General features: G+C 41.4%; 1 protein-coding gene and 1 pseudogene across 1 annotated transcript; both read right to left on the bottom strand.

The window, feature by feature from the left end:
- Nucleotides 1-9427: 9427 nt before the first annotated feature.
- LOC122495244 (putative protein ZNF720) lies at nt 9428-17988 on the bottom strand. The gene is made up of 5 exons (XM_043600992.1): nt 17983-17988; nt 17299-17305; nt 15562-15698; nt 10199-10325; nt 9428-9701 (listed from the first exon to the last, which is right to left on the bottom strand). Exons 1-5 carry the CDS (start codon nt 17986-17988, stop codon nt 9583-9585), a joined length of 396 nt encoding a protein of 131 aa, XP_043456927.1. The 3' UTR covers nt 9428-9582.
- An 892-nt stretch (nt 17989-18880) lies between these two features.
- LOC122495243 lies at nt 18881-21268 on the bottom strand (annotated as a pseudogene).
- Between the last annotated feature and the right edge of the window lie 2293 nt (nt 21269-23561).

The raw sequence follows: 23561 nt of genomic DNA, 5'->3' as shown, positions 1-23561 counted from the left end.
ATTAATTTTAAAGAACGCACAAGTTACCAAGATTGAGAAATGAATTTTGAGCTCAAGAAATAAGGAATCTTCTTAGACCATCACAAATATACAAGTTGAATTTGGAATAAAAAACCTCCCAGCATAGGAAAGCCCACAGTCTCTTGCCTTCATTGGTCAATTCTAACAAATATTAAAAAGAAAACAAAATTTAGGGCACGCTTCATCAAAATCTTAAAAATAGAATAGAAGGAACCCATTCAAAATAACCCTAGGAGGCCAGCATTACCCTGGTACCAAAGCGGGGTAATTGCCACACAAGAACAAAATATCTGGTTTGTCCGCCCTAAGTATTGCTACTCTGGCTTTCTTTGGACCTTCATCTGCATGAGAAAGGTTTCTCTATCACCCTCACTTTGTACCTGTGTCTTCAGGTCTCCATGGAGTCTCTTGTAGGCAGCACATAGATGGGCCTGGGCTTTATTTCTTGTTGTTTTTGTTTGGTTGCTTTATTCCATCCAGAGACCCTATGTGTTTTGATTGGAATGTATAGTACGTTTTCATTGAAAGTATTTATGGATACGTATTTATTGCCATTTTATTAGTAGTTTTGTCATTGTTTCTAGAAACTTTCTTGATCCTTTTTCTGTGTCACTTTTGGTGTCTTCTTTGCACTTCAAGATTCCCCTTTGACATTTCCTGCAGGGCTAGTTCAGTGGTGAGGAATTCCTTGAGATTTTGCTTGTCTGGGAAACTCTGTCTCTCCTTCCCTTCTGAATGATAGCCTTGCTGGATAGAGAATTCCTGGCTGCCTATTTCTCCCAGTCAGCACGTGGAATAGATGATGCCACTCTCTTCTGGCTTGCCAAGTTTCTGTTGAAGAATCACCAGATAACCTTATGGTTCTCCCTGACAAGTGAAAGATGTCTTCGTGCTTTGAAGAGTTTTTATCACCGTATTTTGAAAATTTAATTCTAATATATCTTGCTGTGGGCCTGCTTTTGTTGATTTTAACGGGAGTTCTCTGTGCCTTCCGGATTTTTTTTTATTTAAAAAAACTTTTTTTAAGTTTTTACCTTTGAGACAGAGAGAGACAGAACATGAACAGGGGAGGAGCAGAGAGAGAGAGGGAGACACAGAATCTGAAGCAGGCTCCAGGTTCTGAGCTGTCAGGACAGAGCCTGATGTGGGGCTCAAACTCACGGACTGTGAGATTATGACCTGAGCTGAAGTCTGACGCTTAACTGACTGAGCCACCCAGGTGCCCCTGTGCCTTCTGGATCTGTTTCCTTAGCCAGAATAGGGAATTTTTTGGTTATTCTTCCTTAAAATATGTTTTCTACCTCCTTTTCTCTTCTTCCAGTACCCTTCTAGTACTATTCCAAAATTTACAAGTACTCCAGATGATTCTGATGAAAGCTAAATTTCACAGCCTCTGCAGGAACTAAGTCAGAGATCATCCTTGACTTGGCCACAGATAAGTGACTCTCAGAAATCTCTGTTTGTGATCATGCTCGTGTGGTCTCACACTCACCATAAACAAGAGGTTTTGAAAAGAACAGCTTTAAATCCAAATGACAGCCCTGCCTTAGTTTAAAGCTAAAGTTCTCTTTTCTGCTTATTATGGATCTTTGATAAGAAATACCATTGCTGAGAAGTCTGTTTTGCTTGCTGTTTGCTACGAGCATTGTGAGGCCTTTCCTGAATGTAACCCGCTGTGTAGTAGAATGGGTTGTAAACCTTCCTAAATGTAGTCTGATATGTGATGGAATGAGTGATTGTACATAAACTAACCGGCATTTCTCGCTTCTGTAAACCTGCTTGCTTAGCACGTTCCTCACCTACCCTACCCCCTTCCCCCTTTTTCCTCCCGCCACAAGTAATGGACAAAGCCTTCCCGCCAAAGGACAAAGGACGCCCAATCAGAGAACAACAAATGTCCTTACTTTAAAATCAACTAATCAGGCCCCTCATAATTTGAAACTTCCCCTGTGCTATTTGTCCCTGTCTATAAAAGCGCTGTACCAACCCTGATCGTGGCCTCTTGCGTCACCAGCGACGAGTGCGCAGAGGACCAGGTTCGAACCTGCAATAAACGACCCTTGCCGCTTGGCTTTGACTTACGACTCTGGTGGACTTTTGTGGGAGGTTTCGGAACTTCGGGCATTACAGTTTACTTTCTTCATAAGTAAAACTGACTCTGATAACACAATCTGTACAAAACATGAATACATGTTATATGTTGTAAAGAGACCAAATATAGCCTTCTCACTATAAATCTGTACTTGCTGGCTTCTACCCTAAGACCATCAGTAATTGCAGGTTTATGCGGTTCTTCCTCAGCAGTCCATGTGCATGTAGAATACATCCCGTGCATTACGTTTAAGGATATCCTAAATTTAAGGGTTAATCAGGGCAAAGTGTGATGGCCTTTTTGTCAAATACTGTGAAACAGTTCAGAGAACGGAAGCAGTTTGCAAATATCTTATGTGTCCACCAGTGCTATGATGTCCAATTAGACTAACCCATATATCACAGTTCTGGTCCAAGACTTATAGGGAGTAGTGACTTGGGGAGGAGGGCCTTCCCTGAATGGAAACAGAAAGACTTCAGATCCAGTTCTCTAAGTCCTATCAGATTTACATTGCCTCCTTTGCTGCATGCAACATGGTTCGATGCATGTTGGTGGGGCAGGTACCCTGGGCCATGAGTGAGCAAGTATGAGGATAATCACAGGCACAGAAAATGCCAGAGCAAAGAAATAACCAGTATAGAGTATACTCTAGGGTGCTTGAGGTATTTTTTTTGTTCATTATAATTTTTCTATTATTTTTAAAATTTACATTCAAGTTAGTTAACATATAGTGCAACAATAATTTCAGGTGTAGATTCCTTGATGCCCCTTACCCATTTAGCCCACCCCTCCACCACAACCCCTCCCATAACCCTCTGTTCTCCATATTTAAGAGTCTCTTATGTCTTTCCCCCTCCCTGTCTTTACACTATGTTTTCTTTCCTTCTTTTGTGTTCATCTGTTCTGGGTCTTAAAGTCCTCATATAGTGAAGTCATATGATATTTGTCTTTCTCTAATTTGGCTTAGCATAATACTCTCCAGTTCATCCACGGACTTGCAAAAGGCAAGACTTCATTACTTTTGATTGCCGAGTAATGCTCCTTTGTGGATGTATGTATGTATGTATACATACATATATATGTGTGTGTGTGTATATACACACACACAAATATACTCCACATCTTCTTTATCCATCCATCGACGGGCATTTGGGGTCTTTCCATACGTTAGCTACTGGTGATAGTGCTGTTATAAACATTAGGGAGCATGTGCCGCTCTGAAACAGCATACTTGTATCCCTTGGGTAAATACCTAGTAGTGTGATTGCTGGATAGCAGGGTAGTTCTTTTTTTTTATTTTTTGAGGAACCACCATACTGTTTTCCAGAGTAGCTGCACCAGTTTGCATGCCCACCAGCAGTGCACAAGAGATCCTCTTTCTCCACATGCTTGCCAAAATCTACTGTTCCCTGAGTTGTTCATGTTAGCCATTCTGATAGGTGTGAGGTGGTATCTCATTGTTCCTACATCACTCTTTAAAATGAATATTCCTTACCTGACATTGCCAATAGGCCTATGGTATTATGGAAAGACACAAGTAAAAGATACACAATCAGTTCTCTCACTTACTACACTCACATGCATACATGTTAAAATGCTAATATGCAAAATTAACACCCATCACAGGACATCAGCAGTGGAGAATAAGGAAGGACAGGGAGGTTGCTCCTCCATGGAGACAGAAATGGACTAAATTACCTTGTGAGTTCTCCAGAAGGCAATTAGGAGAACCCCACCCAGGCAGGCAAGTACAAAAGACAAAGAAAAACATCAAAGAGACAAAGTTTGTGACACTGGCCCACAACAGGTACTCACCCTTCCTGACACTCCTTGGCAAAACTGTGTGGAAACAGTTACCTCTCATCAGGAGGCGAAAACACAGGAGTGACCTCTATGTTCAGATATCTGGCTTTTTTGCAGGTGCTTGACGGACTTATTTCTGTCACGAAGGACATGGAAGCAGAGAGAATGAGGGCACCTGCTGGATGCACTGTAATGGCTGCTCAGAAAACAGGTGAGCTTTTGTTTACACACTGGAGAGACTACAGAGCTGAGGACAACAGAGGAAGGTATCACGGGCTCTAAAGAAGTAACTATACTTCCGTAAACTGGGAAATTCCACAAATTCAGACATTACCAATTACTTGTGTTCTCCTGTACAAACAAGTTCATAAGCCTAAACCCAGAGTTTGTTTTCTTAAATTCACTAATCTCAACAAAAGACCACAAGGCCATGAAGAAATAGAAGAACTTGTTTTACTCACAGGAATGAAATAAATCTCCAAAACTGACCTTCAATTAATTAGGACGTATTAATGGTATGACCAAGAACTCAAGAAGAAAACATCATAAAGATGCCTATGGAGGAAGAAGAGAAAGCAGACAGGTAACTAAATGAGAGCAGAAAAACCATGCATGACCAAAATGTAAACCCAAAGAGGCAAAGTATAAGAAACAATCACCCAGAATTTGGGAGCTCAAGTGGAGAATCTTTGAATTTAAAAATATACTAAGGAGTCAGCAACAGACTTGGTCAAGCAGAAGAAAGAACTGGGCAACCTGAAGACCCCTTGTTTTAAATTACCTAAGAGGACCAAAGAAAATTGTGGAAAAGAACAAAGACTCGGGATACATGGGACACCTACAAGTGGGCCAATGTGTACATTATGGGGACCCCATAAAGAGAGCAGAGTGAACGGGGGCAGCGAGTTTCCATGAAGAACTAAAGGCTTGTAGTTCCCCTGTATGTGGGAAGGAGAGACAAATTCACAAGCACAGTAAATTCACAGTAGGATAAGTATCAATGGCGGGAGATGGGTGAGGGACAATTTGCTTGGTGATGGCTATTAAGGAAAGCACTTGTTATGATGAGCACTGTGTGCAAATGATGAGCCACTGAATGAATTATACTGAAATCCATATTGCACTGCATATTACCTAATTAAAATTTAAATAAAAATTGAAGGAAAAAAGACAAGACATGAACACAGTTGTAATTAACCGACCAAAAATGACCAGTGAAAAGAGAATTTTGAAAAGCTTGACAAAGGCAACTTATCTTGTACAAGAGAGCTCCTACAAGATTGTTAGTGGGGTTCTCGGTAGATGTTATAGAAAGAAAAGCATTGAACGATGTATTCAAATACTGAAAGATCAAAAAATATCCACCAAGAATACCCTACCTGGCACAGCTATTTTCCATGCATGGAGAAATGAAGACTTTGCCAAGGCAAAACCCCTCTAAGTTTATCAGCAGATCTGTCCTACAAGAAATGTTTCTTTTTAAACTTTTTTAAACAATGTTTTATTTTTGAGACAGAGAGAGGCAGAGCATGAGCAGGGGAGGGGCAGAGAGAGAGGGAGACACAGAATCCGAAGTAGGCTCCAGGCTCTGTGCTGTCAGCACAGAGCCGGACACGGGTCTTGAACTCACAGACTGTGAGATCATGACCTGAGCCGAAGCTGGACGCTCAACCGACTGAGCCACCCAGGCGCCCCTACAAGAAATGTTAAAGAAAGTCCTTCTAGGGGCACCTGGGTGCATCGGTTTGTCAAGTATCCAACTTTGGCTCAAGTCATGTTCTCACGGTTCGTGACTTCAAGCCCTGTGTTACTATCTTGCTGACGACTTGGTGCCTGGAGCCTGCTTCAGATTCTGTCTCTGTGTCTCTCTCAAAATATAAATAAACGTTAAATTTTTTAAAAAAAGTCCTTACTGAACTAAACAGATTCTAAACAGTAACTGAAAACACATGATAACCTAAAGCTCTGAGAAGTATAAATATTTACACAATTATAGAAACCTGTAGTGTTGTAACAAGGTAGGACACATCACATTTATTTCTGCTACAGTCTTTTTCTTAAAGCATAAAAATCAAATCTAGGTAATAATATATGCAATATAAAAATAGAATTTATGATGTCATCAACATAAAGTGGTTTCAGGTGCAGAGATGATAAGTACAAGAATTTGTATAAAATTGACACTATCGGCTTAAAACAGGGTGTTAGGGGCATGAAGGTGGCTCATTCGGTTATGTGTACAATTCCTGATTTCAGTTAAGGCATGGTCTCCCAGTTTGGGAATTCATGTCCTGAGTTGAGGGTTGCTTCAGTGGCTCATTCGGTTAAGTGTTGGACTTCAGCTCAGGTCATGATCTTGGGGTTCATGAATTTGAGCCCCGCATTGGGCTCTATGCTAGGAACAGCAAGGAGCCTGGAGATCCAGATTCTGTGTCTCCCTCCCTCTCTGCCTTTCACCTGTGTGGGCTTGGTCTCTCTCTGAGGAATAAAAACATTAAAAAAAAAAAAAAAAAAAAAGCAAGCCCTGTGTTGAGCTCTGCACTACAGCGTGTATAAAGGTTTGTTAAACCTTTAAGATGCTTTAAATAATCTCTAAGGTAACTGGAATGAAAATACATACAGACATTACATTCATCAATAAATACATGATGAAATTTTATTACCATGATAACTCACCTAAACAGGATACAACATTCATTTACCACTAATCAAGGAAAGAAATACACAAGATGAGTCACAAGTATGCATAGGTAATACTGCTACAAATACATAGATACTTTTATTAGCAAAGGATATAAAGCTGATCTTATCTGAGTTAGACTTACTCACATTGTCCAAAAACATTAGGAATTGAAAATTGTCACCCTATGGGGCACCTGGGTGGCTAAGTCGGTTGGGAAACCAATTTCATTCAGGTCATGATCTCACAGACAATGAGTTTGAGCCCCACATCGGGCTCTGTGCTGACAGCTCAGAGCCTGGAGCCTGCTTCAGATTCTGTGTCTCCCTCTCTCTCTGCCCCACTCCCACTCACATTCTCTCTCTCTCGCTCTCGCCTTCAAGAGTAAAATAAGACATAAAAAAAAATTGTGACCATAAACAAAATACAAAGGTAAAAGCAAAATCCCACCTAAATAATGCTGTGGGAAGTTCCATACAAAAGGAAGCACATTATTATGGAATGGCAAGACCAGACAAAATGTAACCCAAAAAATTCTACATAAAAATGATGAAGTATTTAAAAGAGGCCCATGATGAATGTAAATATTTTTTAAAGCTTATTTTGAGAGAGAATGCTCTCCTAAAGCAGAGGAGAAACAGAGAAAGAGGGAGAAAGAAAGAATCCCAAGCAAGCTCCACGGTGTCAGCTCAGAGTCCAAAGCAGTCCTCAGACTCATGAATTGTGAGATCATGACCAGAGCCCAGGGTTCCCTAACTATAGCTCTAATTTTCAAGTGTGACTGTGTACCCATGAAAAAGGAACATTTTCAATTACTGGCATGTCTTCATGGGCATTACAATTGTCAAGAATGTTCCTTAAAATCAACCATGGAAACCTCTAATGAACACTTTTGTGAATTAAGCACCTAAGACATTAAACAATGTGTTATGTTAATAGATCCCTCCTATCACACAGATTTCAGGGTATAATCCATTGTTCATTTTTTTAATGTTTATATATCTTAGACACACAGAGAGAGAGAGAGAGAGAGAGGGAGTGAGCGCACAAGCCAGGGAGACTTAGAGAGAGAGGCAGACACAGAATCCGAAGCAGGCTCCAGGCTATGTGAGCTCTCAGCACAGAGCCAGACATGGGGCTCAAAGTCACAAACTGCAAGATCATTTCCTAAGCTGAAGTTGAAGTCTTAACCAACTGAGCTATGCAGGTCCCCTATAATCCATTCTTTAGAATCAAGCAAACAATAACCTTTCATTTCTTTTTTGTGAATGTTTAAAAAGTTTGAGAGAGAAAGGGAGAGAGGGAGGGAGGGTGGGGGAGAGAGGGAGGGAGGGTGGGAGAGAGAGAGAGAAGGGAATTCCAAGCAGGCTCCACACTGGGTACAGAACTGGACTTAGGGCTTAAATTCAAACCATGAAGTCATGACCTGCATTGAAATCAAGAGTCAGATGCTCAACCCTCTGAACCACTCAAGTGCCTCAAAACCTTTCATTTCTAAATAAACAAACACAATCAAGAGTATAAAATAGGCCAACAATTGCTTTATAAAAAAAATCTTTGGTATTAAATTCAGATACATTCTGACGAAAGTAAAAAAAAAATAAGTGATTTTTTCTCACGTGAAATTACATGTATCATTAACTCTTTTTCTAAACATAGGACGTTTCCTAATTGTCTGCCTCACTTCTTATAAAGCAAATGCCCATGTTATGTCAGGACTTTTGATATAACACATCATAAAGGAATCTCCTATATAACGACTCAGAGTGAAAACATATGACAAAGTCACAGGGACTTCATATTATACAAGATAAGTTCATAAAAGGATTCAATTAAGAAATAAAGAAACAATTGAGACTTTATTATAGGCTGTGAATTGTCACTTCTAAATATCCTAGCTCCCCTATGGCATTAATTTATATAGAATTATATGAAAATAATAGGTTCTTTAAATTATTTCACCATTGAGGAATGCAAAACATTGAGTGGAAATTTCTTATTTTACTTAATACAAAGAAAATGAAAGTTTATTTAGACAGAGATAAAGAGCAGTGTGGAAAGGGCAGAGAGAGAGAGAGAGCGAGCAGGGAGAGGAGGAGGGAAGGAGGGACCGTGGGAGGGAGGGAGAAACCAAGCACCATCTCGGCTGTCAGCCCAGAACCCTATGTGGGGCTTGAACTCAGAAACCCTGAGATCATGCCCTGAGCCAAACCAAGAGTTGGACTCTTAACCAACTGAGTCACCCAGGCATCCTGAACTTTCTTTCTTTTTTTTTTAATATTAATTTTTGAGAAACAGAGAACATGTGCCAGACAGACAGAGAGGCAAAGGATCCCAAATGGGTTCTTCACTGACAGCAGAGAGGCTGATGCAGGGCTCAAATTCAAACTGTCAGATCATGGCTGGAGCTCAACCCAGACACTTAACCAACTGAGCCAACCAGGCAACCCAAGAAATGAACTTTTGAAGTGAAACAAAGAATGAGATTTCCTCATATTAGGGAGTTGCTTTATCACCTGATGTGATTACTGGGTCTGTATTTTGTATGATTAAAATGAAAGCCACCTTAATCCTGGAAAGGATCAACCCGAAAACTTGTGATGTCTCCCTCTAGCGTTCCTGGGATTTCTGCACCTCACCTCAAGGTGCCCACCACTATCCTGACACACTTCACACAAGAAGCAAAACAGAAGTCAGAAATGCATTAGCATACAGTTCCTCAGAAATACAGAGATTTCCGCAAGACCTCAAAGCAAATGGAGAACCAGTTAGATTATGGAGGACCTCACTGTGGATGTGAAGAACCCTCAATGGAACTGAAGGAGAATCCTTAGAGAATGGAAAGCATGGTATGTTGGAAAGCAGATGTCCCATGTGAGAGGAAGAGCCCTGAAACTGGCCTTTTCAACCTAATTTCCATTCAAGGAGAGCTGCTCAACCACTTTCTGAGGTCCAACTCCTCCTTCACGACTGGCCCTTACCTCTGTCATCCGCTTCCTTCCCACCTACCTGGGTGTGTAGCTACTGTCTCCTTTCTCTTCACGGCCCAGACATCCTTCTTGTGTTCCAAAAAGATGACCAGGTCTGGCTTTGACACAACAAGACCTGTTTATTAGAAAAAAAAGAATGTGAGTGTGGTTGGGGATTCTAACTTCTGATCCACTATTGTGCTTAGTAGAGCAGAGAGGACAGAGTAGAAGCTAGAAAATGATTTCCCAAATGCTGTGGGCCAACATCCCCTTTAGAACACGCAGGACGAAGTTTCCATGTTCAGATCTTGACCTCCACTTCTGAGTATTACCATGACAATAATGAATAGAAATCGGTATTTAAGACAAAAAAGATACCGTTTTATGCCACTTAGCCGTTAGAATTGTCATTAATGTACAGAAATGATGATGTTACCCTAAGGAAGAAAAGGTAAAGCTGAAAAGGAAACACCAAGAAGATTTTTCTGTACAACCACAAACCCCTACTTCTTTCCCTGACTGCAGGGATCTGAATCCCAGTCATGCAAAGAGGAAGATTCCAAGAGACAGTCGTCAAGGGAAGGAACAAATCCCTGAGTATGGTTTGGGCAGTGTGGAAGGAGTTATCCTCACCCAAGAAAAGGAGGTGTCCGTAGTTCTCTAACATCACATCCCTGTACAGTTCCCACTGACTGTGGTTCAGGCACCCCAGCTCTTTCCGAGAAAATTCTATGGCCACATCCCTGAATGTCAGCAATCCCTGCAATAAAAAACACAGTTATCAAGTGGCCACAGGCAGAGTTCCTAATGCTAGGTCAAATGAAAGAGGCAGTTAATGTCACCAGCCGGACTCCAAGACCTGACTTTAATGCTTGTGCTTGTACCCACCGATCTTAGTTCCACATTGTACTTAACCTCTTTTTCTATCTTATCTTTTACTTCACAAAAAACACCCCATGGGTATAGTCTCCTGTAGTGGAAACAGAAACCATCCAACAAAAGGTAATGACTGCCCTGAGGAAGAGCTTGGATGAGCTCAGTTGGAGATTAACCCCTGACTCACACCTAAGCAAACGCATAATAAACTACGGAGTGAGTACAGTTCCCTTCATCTCATTCAAACATTTTATTTTAAATCTTACATCTTTGAGGGAGATAGAGCATGCACAAGTGGAGGGGGGGCAGAGAGAGAGAGACAGAATCCCAACCAGGGTCCATGCTCAGAATGGAGCCTGATCTCAGGACTTTCATCCTGACCTGAGGCTAAATTAAGAGTAGGACGCTCAATGGACTCAGCCACCCAGGAGCTCCCTTTTACCTCATTATAATACTAAAATCTCACCCAAGGAGGAGCACAAACCTCATTTCCTATGAAATATGCAGAGTATGTACACAACTGTTCTCTGAAGGCTTATGTGCAACCTTACACACCACTTGGCATAAGATGATGGCCTCCCCTTTCTGAATATCCACGCTAACCCTAAATGAAACGACACCATTCCCCCTTCCTCCGTGAGTATCTGATTTGGAAGTTCCTCCCTGTGATTTCCTTGTTTCTTGTAAATCATTTTTGCTTTGCTCACATCCTCACCTGGTATAGTTTTTTTGTGATCCACCAACGACTGAACTTCTGTTAGTTCAGTTATATCAGGAGAACTGGTTCTGGCTTAGGTGAGGTTCCTGCTTGATGAGGTAAGATTATTTGTCACCCAGTATTATGCTCTAGTATATTCTTTACCTTGCAGGTAGGAACCTTTATAAATACTGTGTTTCTTCAAGAGAATTTGTAAAATGAAGGCATCAACACAGGCAAATACATTTTGAATATTGTATTTACATCATACAGTACATGTGCTTTCTATTTCTTCAATGGAAAGTTCTGGGGAGTGACAAATGTATTTAGCATATTCTAATATGAATTAGAATTTCACAACAGGACCTTGGGGATCTTGCTAAAATGCAGATACTGCTCAGGAGTTCTAGGATGGGGTAGATGTCTGCATTTCTAACAAGGCATTAGTCTATGGGCCAAGAGATACATATTTCAATAACGATGAACAACTCAAAGACAGGAACTTTTGGGGAACTTGGAACTGAATGGGATTCATAGCAATTACAGGTTCTACTAGAATAGCAAGAATGGCAATAAATCTTTCCAAGCATTTCCTGGTTAGTAGAGAGCATTCAGAGTTTTTCATACCTTATTGGAAAATAAATCATAGTCTAAGACAACGAACACATTATTCTTCTATTTCCATGTGAATATTTTTTCAAGCATCCAGTACATCGTAGGATCAGGTTTTAACCCAGGTCATCTGACCTGGAGTTGACCTAAAATGACACCGAAAATATACGGAGGGGCCCCTAACCAAATGATCATAGCAAGTGTCAAACCTGAAGAATGATGGAAAGAAGGTATGCACACAAAATTGATCACCTTTATACATTCCATGCTCACATCCATAAATATTCAAAGAAGGTGTATAGATATTAAATGTAGAAAAGTATACTGGTGTCTAGGGAATATTTTCAATGAAGGACACCTGGGTGGCTCAGGTGGTTAAGTGTCCACCTCTTGAATTTGGCTCAGGTCATGATTTCACACTTCACCAGTACAAACCCCACCTCAGGCTCTGTGCTGACAGTCTGGAGCTGGCTAGGGATCCTCTCTCTCTGCCCCTGCCTCTCTCTTCCTCAAAAACAAACAAAACATTTTCAGTGACCTGAAACTCATAAAACTAATTGTAGATAATGATGCTTAGGTCTTTTACTCACACTATCAACACAAACACACATTAAGATACAAAGACAACAGTTATTTCTGACTCTAGTATGATGAGGGTTACAATCAGAAAAATTTTCACCTTTAGCACAGAAAGCTAACATACAGTTGTATTATTTGGACATTCATCAAATAAAGGCTGGTTCCTACATTTTTCTTTAAGTTTACTTATATTGTAAAAGAGAACGTGGGTAAGCACGGTGTGAAAGGTGGAGAGGCAAAGAGAGGGAGAGAACCCCAAGCTGTGACTCCAGGCTCCAGGCTGTGACTGAGCCACCTAGGTATCCCTGGTTAGTACATTTTTACAGGGTCTCCTGACCACGGGTACATGTCACCACTGCTTCATATTGAACTGAATGGTAAGCACCAGAGAAATCTTGCAGAAGCAGTCTTACACGTAGAAATTTACAGAAACATTTGTGATTGAACACTCTGTGCACCTACCCTCCCCTTGAACATAGAAGCTTCATGCAGCCAAAGTACAGTTCTTTCTGCCCACGGGTCCTGCCCTGTGCTACTTCAATAAACTATCTGGCACCACAGAGTATCTCAAGAGTTGTCTTGACCGTAGTACTCCATGATCTGCTAATATAGTGTTTATTTGAAAGCTTTTTTAAATTTTATTTTATTTTTTTAATTTTTTTCAACGTTTATTTATTTTTGGGACAGAGAGAGACAGAGCATGAACGGGGGAGGGGCAGAGAGAGAGGGAGACACAGAATCGGAAACAGGCTCCAGGCTCTGAGCCATCAGCCCAGAGCCCGACGCGGGGCTCAAACTCACAGACCGCGAGATCGTGACCTGGCTGAAGTCGGACGCTCAACCGACTGCACCACCCAGGCGCCCCAAATTTTATTTTTTAATTAGTTATTACTAAGGAGACAGAGACAGAGAGAGACAGGGAGAGAGAGAATACGAGGAGGGGCAGAGAGAGAGGGAGAGAGAGAAAGGGAGAGGCATGGCTCCTGTTCACCTGATGCTGGGCTCCAGCTCAGGACTGGTGAGATCATGACCTCAGTGGAAGTCTGACGCTTAATGAACTGAGCCATGCAGGGGCCCCTCATTGAAAGCTTTATTTCATTCATCATTTGTGCTGTTTTATTTCAGGATTTTAAGACACTCAAACATGGTAGTTCTTGGTACTATGTGATTCTTCTTTCTTTTTCTGAAATACACAGAAGTCAATAGAGTATGCGTGTGTCATGACTATTGAGCAAAACAAAAAGCTACAGGATGAAGTTCTGACTCAATGAGAACTCGATGTAGAGGTCATTACATCTACTAGACAACACTGAGGGCATCATTGTCCGGTGGTGACTCATGTGACGTGGGCCAGGAGACAATGTTCAAGGAAAAGGTCTTGAGCCTTTTTGGTAAACGAGGCTGTTTGTGTGAAAGCACAGGGACAGGATCTGTGGGAAGAATGAGCTGCAGGGTGATTGAGAGGAGCTGTTGATTATATACTTTAAGTTTGGGGGGGGGGAGAAATATGTTTCTACAGGGATTTCATATGTTAAACAAGACTTCCAGGACCTGGAATTCTGTCTAGGGTAAAGCTAAGCTTGCTGTTTGCCTCTAGGAAAGCATCAACATTAAAGCAGTTGTGAATTCCTTGAGGAGTATCTTCCTCTGCCAGTCTCGAGTATTTCTGCGGGGGTTGTAAGTTGTGAGAAATTTTAATTTTATCCGCATTGCTTTTGCATTTGTCCTCCTCCTCAGAAACTACAAGGAAGGGGTGCCTGGATGGCTCAATCAAGCTTCTGACTTTTGAATTAGGCTGAGGTCAAGACCTCTTGATTTGTGAGTTCGAGCTCCGTGTCCCACTCAGTGCTGACCCTGTGTCACCTACTTGGGACTTGGCTCTATGTTGGCCACTCCCCTGCTCTCTCTCTCTCTCTCGCTCTCGGCCTCTCGCTCTCTCTCTCTCAAAATAAACTTAAAAACTTAAAAAAGAAAAAAAGCTACAAGGTAAAAAAAATACAAGAAAAGTAAAACTAGGAGAAAGATATTTCCAGTTTAAAAGTGATGGTGTCTGGAAATTGCTCAGGGAATCTGGCTGAAATCATTACAACTGATAAGAAAAATATGAACATTACAGGGGAGGAATCTGGCAGAGAGCACAAACCCAAGTGATAGAAGGTAACATCAGCTGTAAGGAAACAAATTGATATCAGTGCCTAAGGCATACCTCAGGACACGGGATCGCCTGTGCGCTCTTGTGACCCCAAACAGTAAATCACAATATAAACAAGTTAAGGACACAGTGGATGTATAGAGACTACCGCATATACTTGTCATTTCCTGGAATATCTAGGATATCTTAAAGTAGCTTTTTCACATCCTCAAGAGCATGAACATTCTAAATTATTCTGTGCCTCATATCCATCTTGTGTGTTTGTGCATTTTCATAATCCTCCTCTACCCGGGGCAGAGAAAGCATTCGGATAAGACCTAAATGGGAATGGTTTTCCTTGATTGCTATCCCAGGACCAGACCCCATCAGCAACAGGACAACTGCTGTTGCCCTACTAGAAGCCACATTGGAGAAAAGGGAGAGAGGTCTCTGGGATATAGGGGAGGAGTGTTCTGAAGACATAACCTGGAATATCATTTCTGAAATGTTAATAATTAGGGGAATATCTGGGGCACCTGAGTGGCTCAGACTGTTGAGCGTCGACTGCGGCTCAGGTCATGGTCTCGATGTCTGTGAGTTCTAGCCCCACATCAGGCTCTGTGCTCAGAGCCTGGAGCCTGTTCCGGATTCTGTGTCTCCCTCCTTCTCTGACCCTACCCTGTTCATGCTCTCTGTCTCTGTCTCAACAAAGTAAATGTTGAAAAAAATTTTTAAAAAATTAGGTGAAAACCTAAAGCAGAAACATAAGAACTAAACAAATAAAACCACTGGCATTTACAATTTTTTCATTTAGAGAGAGAGAGAGAGAGAGAGAGAGAGAGAGAGAGAGAGAGAGAGAGAAAATGCATGCAAATGGAGGACAGGGACTCAGATAGAGAGAGAAAATCTTATGTAGGCTCCAAGCTCAGAAGGAAACCTGATGCAGGGCTGGATAGCAGGTCCCTGGGATCAAGACCTGAGCCTAAATCAAGAGTCATATGCTCAACTGAATGAACCACCCAGGTGCCCTGCAATTTCTACATGCATGGATTATCCTGAGAACAAGGTGACAGGTCCTCTTGCAATGGACTCAAGGCTTACCTGAGAATTGGCCATTTCTCCTTTCCTCTCCTCTTCAAGATTTTTCTCAGAAGATTTTTGTGGAGAAATCCCAGCTGAAGTGGGAGCAAATGCCTTTAAAGCCACCACTGCAACCTCTTCACCAGTAGCTTGGTCACCTGCAGGCAGGGCTTTGAAATGCAAAAAAGACCCAAGTTCCTCATCATTTGTGTCAGGAGCTATTCAGAAACTAAGGTGTCCCACGTGGAGACCAGCCTCTGAGTTTCCTGTCTCTGCTTTCAGGGGTCCTCCCCTCCCACAGAAGCCCACAAATTCTGCTTGAGCATAGGAACAGTGTGTTACATGGACCTGAACCTCCCCAACTCCTGTACAGGAGACCCTTGAGCCAAAGCCCACACTCAACTCTGATAACTCAATGGGAAGCCTTTCTGCTTAACTCTGGCTTCCCTTAGCATTTTGTTAGGAAAAGATAGGGTTCAGTAGGGAGAAAGGGAACCATTAGGACCTGAGGCCCCTGGGTGGAGAAAACACATTTTGGAATGTCTGACTACCGCAAACCCCCTCAGGTGCAAGGTTCCTCTTGAGAATGTGACAGATACCACCTATTCCCCCTTAGGAATTTGACTAAAGACCTAACTAAAAACCAGTAGTAGATTATAAAACTTAAAACCCACAAGGAGCAATATGGCCATAGACCACCCCTCCCGCAACGGAAATGAGCCAATCAGGAAGGGAAAACCTAGCACTTCGAGTTGTTAATCCAGTATGCATAGGACTTGAGAAGGAACAAGGCAGAAGGGCAGGGGAAGAGACCAGAACGTTATACCACAAAGGCCCTTGCCTATTGTCACTGGTATTCACATTCCAATGCCCCCTCTCTTTAAAGAGAGCTTTCCTACTACTCTTCCTGTCTTATACTCTAATAAAGTTTTAGCCTGTTGCTCATTTTGTGTCCACCTCTTTATTCTTTGAATCGGTGAGAAAACAAATCCCTGAATCCTGGGTATTGATGTAAAAATCCCATAACAGAAATCCCTGGAACACTTCACTAAAACAACACTGTTGTTTCCACCCACACCAGTTGAGGGAATCTGAGGGGGAGGGTAGCAGCAATGATTATTAATGCAAATTCCACACACGATCCTATTGGGAAGCATTTGGGAAGTGAGCAAGCAAAACACAGTAACAACATATATGGTTAGTGTCCAGATTTGAATCCATGCCTTCTCCACTGATCAGAGTTTCTGTAAATTTACACATTCTCCTCCTTTCTGCTTCACAGAAGGACATGCGTTTACAAATGGAGCTTTCCCTGATACATGTGAATGAGCAAGTTTTGGGGTGATAGTGGGGTGGTCCAGAGCTGATGGCCAAGAAAGAATTCTTGAAGACATTTTCCATTGGTATGGAAGATCTTTTTCCACACCTGTGCTTTCAGCCTGAGTGTGTTCCTACAGCTGAAGTGAGTCTCTTGAAGGCAGTACATATCCTTAGTTTGTGTACTTCTTTCCTTTCAGCCAAGGTATCTTTTGGTTGGAGAATTTAGTCCCTTTATATTTAAAGTAACTATTGACATAGGTATGGATGGAGTTATTCTTGTCATTGTTTTCCATGTTTTTAGCTGTTGTACAATTACTTGCCCCGTTCTTATCCGTTTGGTCTTTTTCTTTGTGATTTGTTGATTTTCTAGAGTGGTGTACTTTGATTCCTTTCGATTTGGGTTTTGTGTATCTACTACACGTTTTGCTTTGTGGTTACCAGGAGGCTTTAAGGAGAAATGTTATAAAAATCTATTTTGTTAACACCTTAATGTTGCATACTAACACTCTTTGAGACCTGATGTAATTCTTAAAAGATGTCAGTGTACAATCCTATGCCATGTTAGGGAAGAGTTAGTTACTCCCTTTCTGTTATGTGTGAAGGTTTCCTCCTTTCAACCACATCAACTGGTATTCTCTACTTCTAACTACATCTGTTAAGAACTTGTCTCAGTATGTGCCTGGACTGCACAAAACCAATAGACAAAACATTTTATTTGTAACATTCAGAAACGTTTTCAGTTTTAATAAATGTTCAAGAATGACGTTGTGAACACCCATTTCGTAATAACTTACATCAGTGTTAGAAACATAAGTGACATCTCCAGTTAGGTCTGTTCATAGATTGTACATGATATTGTCCTCCATCTTCCATGGAAAATCAGGTATGCAGGAGTCCCACCTAAGAGGGAAGGGCATCTGATATCTTTGATGCAGGAAGAATCAGCCACATACTTTCAACACCCACTGGGAATCAGTGAATTTTCTGAAGTGATTTGGGAGCACAAATAATGACATTAATACTTGTAGTCAACATCTTAAAGAGGGCCAAGGTAAAACAAAAACACGTTGAAATTACTTATTCCTATGCAAAAAACAGCCCCATGTCTATTTTCAAGCATACCTGCATATTCGATATCTAAGTGTTCAACTTTGTTTTATCCCATATGGTTAAGTATTTTTATGGAGAATAATGTCTGAATAGAGTGACCAATATACTCCTTTCTACTGGGAATTGTGACGTTTATTGACAGTTGATGTTCAGATAATTAGATGACTAACTATATCTTTCAAGTTACTTTCCTCTCTGTATGGTTTTGTTTTCCAAAGTGTATACTTAAAAAGGTCTTTCCTTATTCATACATTATCCCCAAGTAGGCATTTGGGGATACTGAGTCATGATTGAATTCCAGTTAAAGGTATGGCCACTCACTTTACATTTTACAGTTTTGCTCTTGTATCATAACTGTGATATTGAGACAGTTGTGAGATCCAGCTAGAGGTTTGCCACATTCATTACATTTGTAATGTCTCTGTGCAACAGGAACTATGGCAATGAGTAAGGCTTGAGCAGTCTGAAACGTTTTTTACCACATTCTTTGTAAGTTTTCTCTGCAGTATGAGTTCTCTGATGTTGGATGGGGCTTGAGTACTGATTAAAAGGTTGCCAAATTCTTTGTATTGGTAAGATCATCTCCAGTATATATTCTCTGATGAAGAATCAGGGTTTAAGCTTTGCTTTGGTATCTTGCCACATTCCCAATGGGTATCATTACTCTCACTATGAATTATCTGATGTGGAATAACAGTGGAGCAGTCCTTAGAAATTCTGTCATACTCTGAACATTTAGAAGACTTGCTCTAGTATGAATTCTGTGTTAATAAGTCAAAGTTGAACAGTAATCAAAAGTTTTCCCACGCTCTTTACGTTGGTAAAGTTTCTCTCCAAGATGAATTCTGTGATGTACGTTAAGATGTGCCTGGGGGGAAAAGGCCTTGCCACATTCATTACATTGGTAAGGTCAATCTCCAGTATGAATTTTGTGATGGTTGGTGAGGCTTGAGTGGTGCGTAAAGGCCTTGCCACATTCTTTGCATTGGTAAGGTTTCTCTCCACTGTGAATTCTGTGATGTCTCTTAAGGGCCGATTGACAGTTAAAGGCTTTGCCACATTCTTTACATTGGTAAGGTTTCTCTCCACTGTGAATTTTGTGATGTCGAGTAGGTTCTGAGTGCCCTTTAAAGGCCTTGCCACACTCTTTACATTGGTAAGGTTTCTCTCCACTGTGAATTCTGTGATGTCGAGTAAGTTCTGAGTGCCCTTTAAAGGCCTTGCCACACTGTTTATATTGGTAATGTTTCTCTTCAGTATGAATTCTGTGATGTACATTAAGATGTGCCTGGCGGGAAAAGGCCTTGCCACATTCTTTACATTGGTAAGGTTTCTCTCCACGGTGATTTCTGTGATGTACAATAAGATGTGTCTGGTGGGAAAAGGACTTGCCACATTCTTTACATTGGTAAGGTTTCTGTCCGGTATGGACTCTGTGATGTATATCAAGATGTTCCTGGCGGGAAAAGGCCTTGTCACATTCTTTACACTGGTAAGATTTCTCTCCACTATGAATTCTGTGATGTCTCTTAAGGGCTGATTGCCACTTAAAAGCTTTGCCACATTCTTTACATTGGTAAGGTTTCTGTCCAGTATGAATTCCCTCATGTTGTCTAAGGGATGATTGCTTGTTAAAGGCCTTGCCACATTATTTACATTGGTAAGGTTTCTCTCCACTGTGAATTCTGTGATGTCTCTTAAGGGCCGATTGAGAGTTAAAGGCTTTGCCACATTCTTTACATTGGTAAGGTTTCTCTCCACTGTGAATTTTGTGATGTCGAGTAAATTCTGAGTGCCCTTTAAAGGCCTTGCCACACTCTTTACATTGGTAATGTTTCTCTCCAGTATGAATTCTGTGATGTCTCTTAAGGGCCGATTGACAGTTAAAGGCTTTGCCACATTCTTTACATTGGTGGGTTTCTCTCCACTGTGAATTTTGTGATGTCGAGTAAGTTCTGAGTGCCCTTTAAAGGCCTTGCCACACTCTTTACATTGGTAATGTTTCTCTCCAATATGAATTCTGTGATGTACACTAAGATGTGCCTGGCGGGAAAAGGCCTTGCCACATTCTTTACATTGGTAAGGTTTCTGTCCGGTATGGACTCTGTGATGCATATCAAGATGTGCCTGGCGGGAAAAGGCCTTGCCACATTCTTTACATTGGTAAGGTTTCTGTCCGGTATGGACTCTGTGATGCATATCAAGATGTTCCTGGCGGGAAAAGGCCTTGCCACATTCTTTACACTGGTAAGGTTTCTCTCCACTATGAATTCTGTGATGTCTCTTAAGGGCTGAGTGCCAGTAAAAGCCTTCGTCACATTCTTTACATTGGTAAGGTTTCTCTCCAGTATGAATTCTGTAATGCTTTGTAAGGGCTGAGGGCCGGGTAAAGGCCTTGCCACATTGTTTACATTGGTAAGGTTTCCCTCCACTATGAATTCTGTGATGTGTCTTGAGGGCTGAGTGCCAGTTAAAAGCTTTACCACATTCTTTACATTTATAAGGTTTCACACCAGTATGAATTCTGCGATGTTTTATACAGTTTGACAAGTACCGAAAGGCCTTGCCACATTGCTTACACTGGTAAGGTTTCTCTCCAATATGGATTCTGTGATGTACATTAAGACGTGTCTGGCGGGAAAAGGCCTTGCCACATTTGTTACATTTGTAAGGGTTCACTCCCGTATGAATTTTGCGATGTTGTGTAAAGGTTGAGAGGTGCCCAAAGACCTTGCCACATTCGTTACATTGGTAAGATTTCTCTCCAGTGTGGATTCTGTGATGTCTCCTAAGGGCTGTGCGCCAGTTAAAGGCCTTGCCACACTCTTTGCATTGATAAGGTTTCTCCTCAGTATGAATCCTGTGGTGTTCAGAAAGTTGTGAATGATGCCTAAAGGTCTTATGACATCGTTTACCTTTGGAAGGTGTCTCTGCAGTATGAATTCTTTGATGTCTTGTAAGGGATGAGGGCCGGGTAAAGGACTTGCCATCCTCTTTATCTTGGTACATTTTCTCTCCAGTATGAATTCTTTGATATCCTGTAAGGGTTGAGAACTAGTTAAAGACATTGCCACATTCTTTACATTGGTAAGGTTTCTCTCCAATATGAGTTAACTTATGTTGAGTAAGGGTTGGGCACAATTTTAAAGCTCTTGCCACACTCTTCACATTCATAAGGTTTCTGTCCAGTATGCAGTTGCTGGTAGTCAAAGGCTTTGCCACATACGTTGCCTATATAACTTTCCTCTCCTGTACCAGTTGTCTGACCTGTACTGAATCTTGATGAATGACTAAACATGCTCCCAGGTTGATTACATCTGCAATGGTTTCTTCCCTCATGAATCCTCTGATGACCACCAACATTGGAAGACTGGTTAAAATTTTCCCCACATTCAATATATTTATAAAGACTCTCTCTCTTAGGGATACTCCTGTGTGGATAAGGCTGGCGCTTTGATAAAAGACTTCCCCGTATATATTACATTCATCATCGTTCTCTGGAAAAGGAGTCCCCAGATACCTTTGCCCTTCACTATGCCCAACCTTGATCCATTCTGTTATTAAGTGTACATTCTCACGGAAACTGTGTTTATATCTACTCATGACCCTTTTTGGAATGAAGCATCAATGCATGACTGTGGCAGGAATGTCTCAGTGCCATGTGAAAATATAGCTGACTGAGATCAAAAAAGAGAAAAGTAAAATCATTCTGGGGTACGACTCTCAGAGGAATGTACTGACAACTTCTAATATAGAACCTTAAAATCAATCAGAATATCAGGAAGACAGCTAAGAAGAAACCACCAGGACTTCCTTCTTCCATGGACACGTAAACTTGCACACAAGGAATTGACCACGTAGCTTAGTCAAGAATTCTGAAGCATCTCTTGCTGTAGCACAAATCACGTTCTTGTCTCTCAGAAAGTGAAGAAAGTACCGTATGTGCTCAAAATTAGCAGAAGAAAGGCAATTGAAACCTAAGACAGAAATGAAAACTGTAGAATAAAGCAAAAATAGGAACAATCACCAATTTCTGAAAAGTTGGTGTTCAGAAAACGCCCCAAAGTCAACAGACCTGTCTCTAATGTAGTCAGAATGATAGAGAAGACTAACTAAAATCAGAAGTGAAGAAGTGAAGGCAGACACAGTATAACTGATCCCATAGAAATAAAAATACATCTAGCCCACAATAGACAATTATATGGCAAGAAGTAGATAACAAAGAATGGTTATGACTTTCCAAAAAGATAAAACCTACGAGGACTCCATCATGAAGACATCTATCTGTCTGTCTCCATAGCGACCTAGCTACCTACTTACCTACCTACATATCAATCTGGGGTGTTTAACACAGCATAGAGACTTTGGGTACCTTGGGGAAAGAAAGGTGCATTTTGGCACACTGTTCAAGGTCATTTGGAGAGTAGAGCAAGAGCCCAGGCATATACCACAATGGCATTTTGACGCCCTCCCTTACAGCCTTGAGAACTATACCAGTACTCTTGTGGTCAGAAAGCAGCTCCTGCCCAAGATTTTGGAGGAAAGGTCATTCTCCTCTTTTCCACATCCCCAAGAAATGATTGTTACAACAACTGTGCCTCTGATTTTGAACAACTAGACATAGATTTCCTCGTATTTGGAGTGTCAGGAGGGGAAGTTGGCACACCTCCACAGGGTAAGAGGGCTTGATTATTTACAATGGGTGGTCTGCCTTGCACACTTGGTCCTTGCAGGCCTGTCCTGGCAGAATCATTGGTTGCCAGGACCAGAGGCAATACTGGGGCTCAAGCCTCCATTGTCTGGGGAGGGGCTCATTTGAGATGAGGTAGACTGTGGGCAAGCAGCATCTCAGTTTCCAGGTAAGAGCTAGCCAGTAGATCCTGGTCACCTCACGGTGGTTTTCTATGGCTTTGGGCACATTTTTTTTTTTTTAATTTTTTTTTCAACGTTTATTTATTTTTAAGACAGAGAGAGACAGCATGAGCGGGGGAGGGGCAGAGAGAGAGGGAGACACAGAATCGGAAGCAGGCTCCAGGCTCTGAGCCATCAGCCCCGAGCCTGACGCGGGGCTCAAACTCACGGACCGCGAGATCGTGACCTGGCTGAAGTTGGACGCTTACCCGACTGCGCCACCCAAGCGCCCCATGGCACATTTTGAATGTAATGGCATTGGGCAGGATATTATTGAACACCTGCCAACAATTGTGATATAATGAGAACTACGGTCCAAGGGAGAATACTGGTTGTTGCTTTATTGGAATAAGCTATTTTCTTAAGTGACACTAATATTTACACTGACTTTCAAGTTTTTAATAGATCCTAAGGATGAGAATCTTAAAATGATAGAAAAGTCTCCCTCCTATCATTTAAAGGATTATAAAATTATTATCCGTATAATTATCCATGTATCCACCTATTAATACTCTACCAAAATACAAAGCTTTCTTTCCTTAGGTACTCTCCAAAAGTGTTTTTTTTTTTTTTAATGCAAGTATAAATGCAGATTATTTTCCTCCTTCCTTATAGTTGGGCATTATTCCATTTCATTGGTTTTCTACCGAAGGATTTTGGGTTGTTCCCAATCTTTGGCT

The sequence above is a fragment of the Prionailurus bengalensis genome, chromosome E2, assembly GCF_016509475.1.
Source record: "Prionailurus bengalensis isolate Pbe53 chromosome E2, Fcat_Pben_1.1_paternal_pri, whole genome shotgun sequence".
Lineage (NCBI taxonomy): Eukaryota > Metazoa > Chordata > Mammalia > Carnivora > Felidae > Prionailurus > Prionailurus bengalensis.
This window is presented reverse-complemented; position numbering and strand designations above follow the sequence as displayed.

What these genes read in the sequence shown, in the direction of transcription:
- LOC122495244 (XM_043600992.1), bottom strand. An exon ending in GAGAAATGGCCAATTCTCAG is followed by an intron (nt 10,326 to 15,561) that starts GTAAGCCTTGAG and finishes TTTTTATTGCAG; the next exon opens with GGATTGCTGACATTCAGGGA. An exon ending in CGGACACCTCCTTTTCTTGG is followed by an intron (nt 9,702 to 10,198) that starts GTGAGGATAACT and finishes TCTAATAAACAG; the next exon opens with GTCTTGTTGTGTCAAAGCCA.